Source organism: Aptenodytes forsteri, unplaced genomic scaffold (assembly GCF_000699145.1).
Source record: "Aptenodytes forsteri isolate BGI_AS27 unplaced genomic scaffold, ASM69914v1 Scaffold485, whole genome shotgun sequence".
Taxonomy (NCBI): Eukaryota; Metazoa; Chordata; class Aves; order Sphenisciformes; family Spheniscidae; genus Aptenodytes; species Aptenodytes forsteri.
This window is the reverse complement of record NW_008795525.1, coordinates 195,365-197,714: the sequence shown is the minus strand read 5'-3', so window position 1 is coordinate 197,714 and position 2,350 is coordinate 195,365. Positions and strand designations below refer to the sequence as shown.

The 2,350-nt window shown below is 68.8% G+C and overlaps 1 protein-coding gene across 1 annotated transcript in view; it reads right to left on the bottom strand.

Annotated features, from left to right (window-relative positions):
* ARFIP2 (ADP ribosylation factor interacting protein 2) overlaps positions 1 to 953 on the bottom strand; it is a 5,499-nt gene extending 4,546 nt beyond the window's left edge. The window contains exons 1-2 of the mRNA XM_009281979.1: positions 847 to 953; positions 568 to 676 (exon numbers count right to left, since the gene is read on the bottom strand). Of these exons, the coding sequence (XP_009280254.1) occupies positions 568 to 676; positions 847 to 945 (208 nt within the window). The 5' untranslated portion in view covers positions 946 to 953. The remainder of the gene's footprint in view (positions 1 to 567; positions 677 to 846) is intronic.
* Positions 954 to 2,350: the final 1,397 nt, after the last annotated feature.

Genomic DNA, 2,350 nt, shown 5'->3' with positions numbered 1-2,350 from the left:
GCCCCCCCCCGTTAGTTCCCCCGTGCGGGGAGCGCGGGAAGAGCGGGGTTAGTGGGGCAGCAGCCCCTCCACTCTGAGGCAGCCAGGCTCTGCCAGGGGCACGCGTCTGCCAGCCTGTCAGCAGAACCCACGCCCAGCAGGGAAGAAGGGGAAGGAGCTGCCTTGCACTGGCAGAAGCCGCTGTCCCAAACGGCCAGGCTGAGGCAGAACCACATGTCAGGACCAGGGAGGGAACACGCTGTGGGGCCCAGGTGACAGCCCAGCTCGAGTCGAGGCTCGAGACAGAGCTTCTGCCCGCGGACGCACACAAGACCCTCCCTGCCTGGCACCACCGCAGGCTGTGCCCCGGCAGGACCGGGCTCCCGGGCCCTGCGGCTTGAGCAGCACGCCTCCTTCCCCACAGGCCAGCGGGCAGCAAGGTGAGCTGTGCCGTCCTTCCCGCGACGCAGCCTTTCCCTCCCACCTCTGCCGTCGCGCAAGGAGCAGCACTGCCCTCGGCAGGCAACCCCAGCTTTCCCCCTCTGCCCCAGCCCCGTCCATGTGAGCCTGCACCACGGCTTGGCCTACCTTTGATGGTGCTGGTGGGGATGATGCCTTCAGCTGTGCCCCCGTAGCCACCAGAGACGATGCTGGTTTCGTTGAGGTTGGGCCCTGACACCATCACCTGCTGCAGGTCCTGGAGCAGAAGGAGGAGCACAGGCAGCTGAGGCGCAGAGCCAAGACGCATGGCCGAGAGGATGGCACGGCCCTGACGCAGAGGGCCTGGGGCAGAGCCAGCAGAGCAGCCCGGCCTGGAAAGCAACACCTGGGAGTCCGGCACGTCCCCACCCAGCCCCAGCTACAAACCTGCTCCAAGCCGTCATCCTCCGGCAGGCTGCCCGTGTCCCCGTTGCTGCTGATGGGGATCTCCATGGTGGCAGCCTTGCTCATGATCCCGTCCGACATCCTCAGGGCCTGCAAGGACACAGACGTGCCGCTGGAGCCCAGGGAGCCCCAGGGACTAGGCAGAGACAGAGACCACCCCCCTGTGGCCAGCATCCTGGGACTCTCACTCAGCCAGGGAAACCCCGGGTTTCCCAAGCCAGGACCCCACAGGGCCAAAGCCTGGGCTGAGCTCCCGACAGCCAGGGAGCAGGCAGAAGACAGCAGGCAGCTGGTCCCGCGCTGGCAGCTGCATGCACCAAGCAGCCTCTGCAGCCACAGCACGGCAGTCCCTTGGGATGTGCCACCCTGGCCCTGCCTGCAGCCTCCTGCCTCCCAGAAAGCTCCCGGCGGAGCCGCACGTCCCAGAGGAGCCGGCCCCAGCTCCTGCTCCCAACCCTGGAACGCGGCCAGTGCGTTCCCTCCCACCCCTTCGGCCCATGGCTCACACGTTTTGGAAATGAGATGGCTCTCCCCTGCCCCTCACAAATCTCCGGGGCGCAGCAGCAGTCCGTCTGTCCCAGCTGCGTGGCAGACCCTGCCCCGGGACAACTGGGGCTTTGCAGCAGAGCAGCTCCTGGCCCAGAGCCCGGGAACACGGAGCCAGGCGGTGCACCTGAGCGGGGGGAGCAGCGAGGGCCCTGCTGCGCCCAGACCGGTCGGAGCACATTCCGGGGCTGGCGGCCAGGCACCTGAGCAGGGGCCAGATCCACCCCTTGTGCTCCGTTAGCTGCATGCCCTGACAGGGACACAGCCCCGATGAACGGACCCCCAGGAAAGGGCCCTGGCTGAAGATATGTTGCCTCCCAGCACGCTCTCCTGCCCCGCTCTCCCAGTGTGATGCCCTGCCGGCCAGCAGCCCTGCTCCAGGCCACAGCTGGGGAGCAGCCCCCACAACAGCCCCTGCGGCTCCAGCGCGGGGAGATGACACCACGGCAGGAGACACAGCTGGCAGCTGCCAGGACCCATGGCCCCGAGCGCCCTGCAGCGCCCGGTGCCCCCCACTGCTCACGGCTGTGATGCCACGCAGCACCTGGCAGGCAGAACCATCCGTCCCACAGGGAAATGGCCAGCGCTGGTGGCTGCTATTGGCAGGAGGTTTGTAGGGCTGGTCCCGCACAAACCTGGTGGGGGACAGCACCCAGCCCGGGGAGCAGCCCAGTGGGACAAGCCCGAGGGGCAGAGGCTGTGACGCCGGCCCTGCTGCCTAGTCTCTCCCGGCCAAACCTCCACCGGCCCTGGGGAACCCCCAGCGCCGAGGGATCACCTTGGGCAGGCTCCCGTTCGCCCCGTGGAGGGGCCACAGAGCCCGGCATCGCCTGGCGTGGGCTTCCCGGGCGAGAGGGCCGGGTCCCCGCAGGCCCTGTCCTGGCCCGGGAGGGAAGCAGGGACGGACGCATCCCCAGCCCGCCCCGCTGCTCTGCCCTCG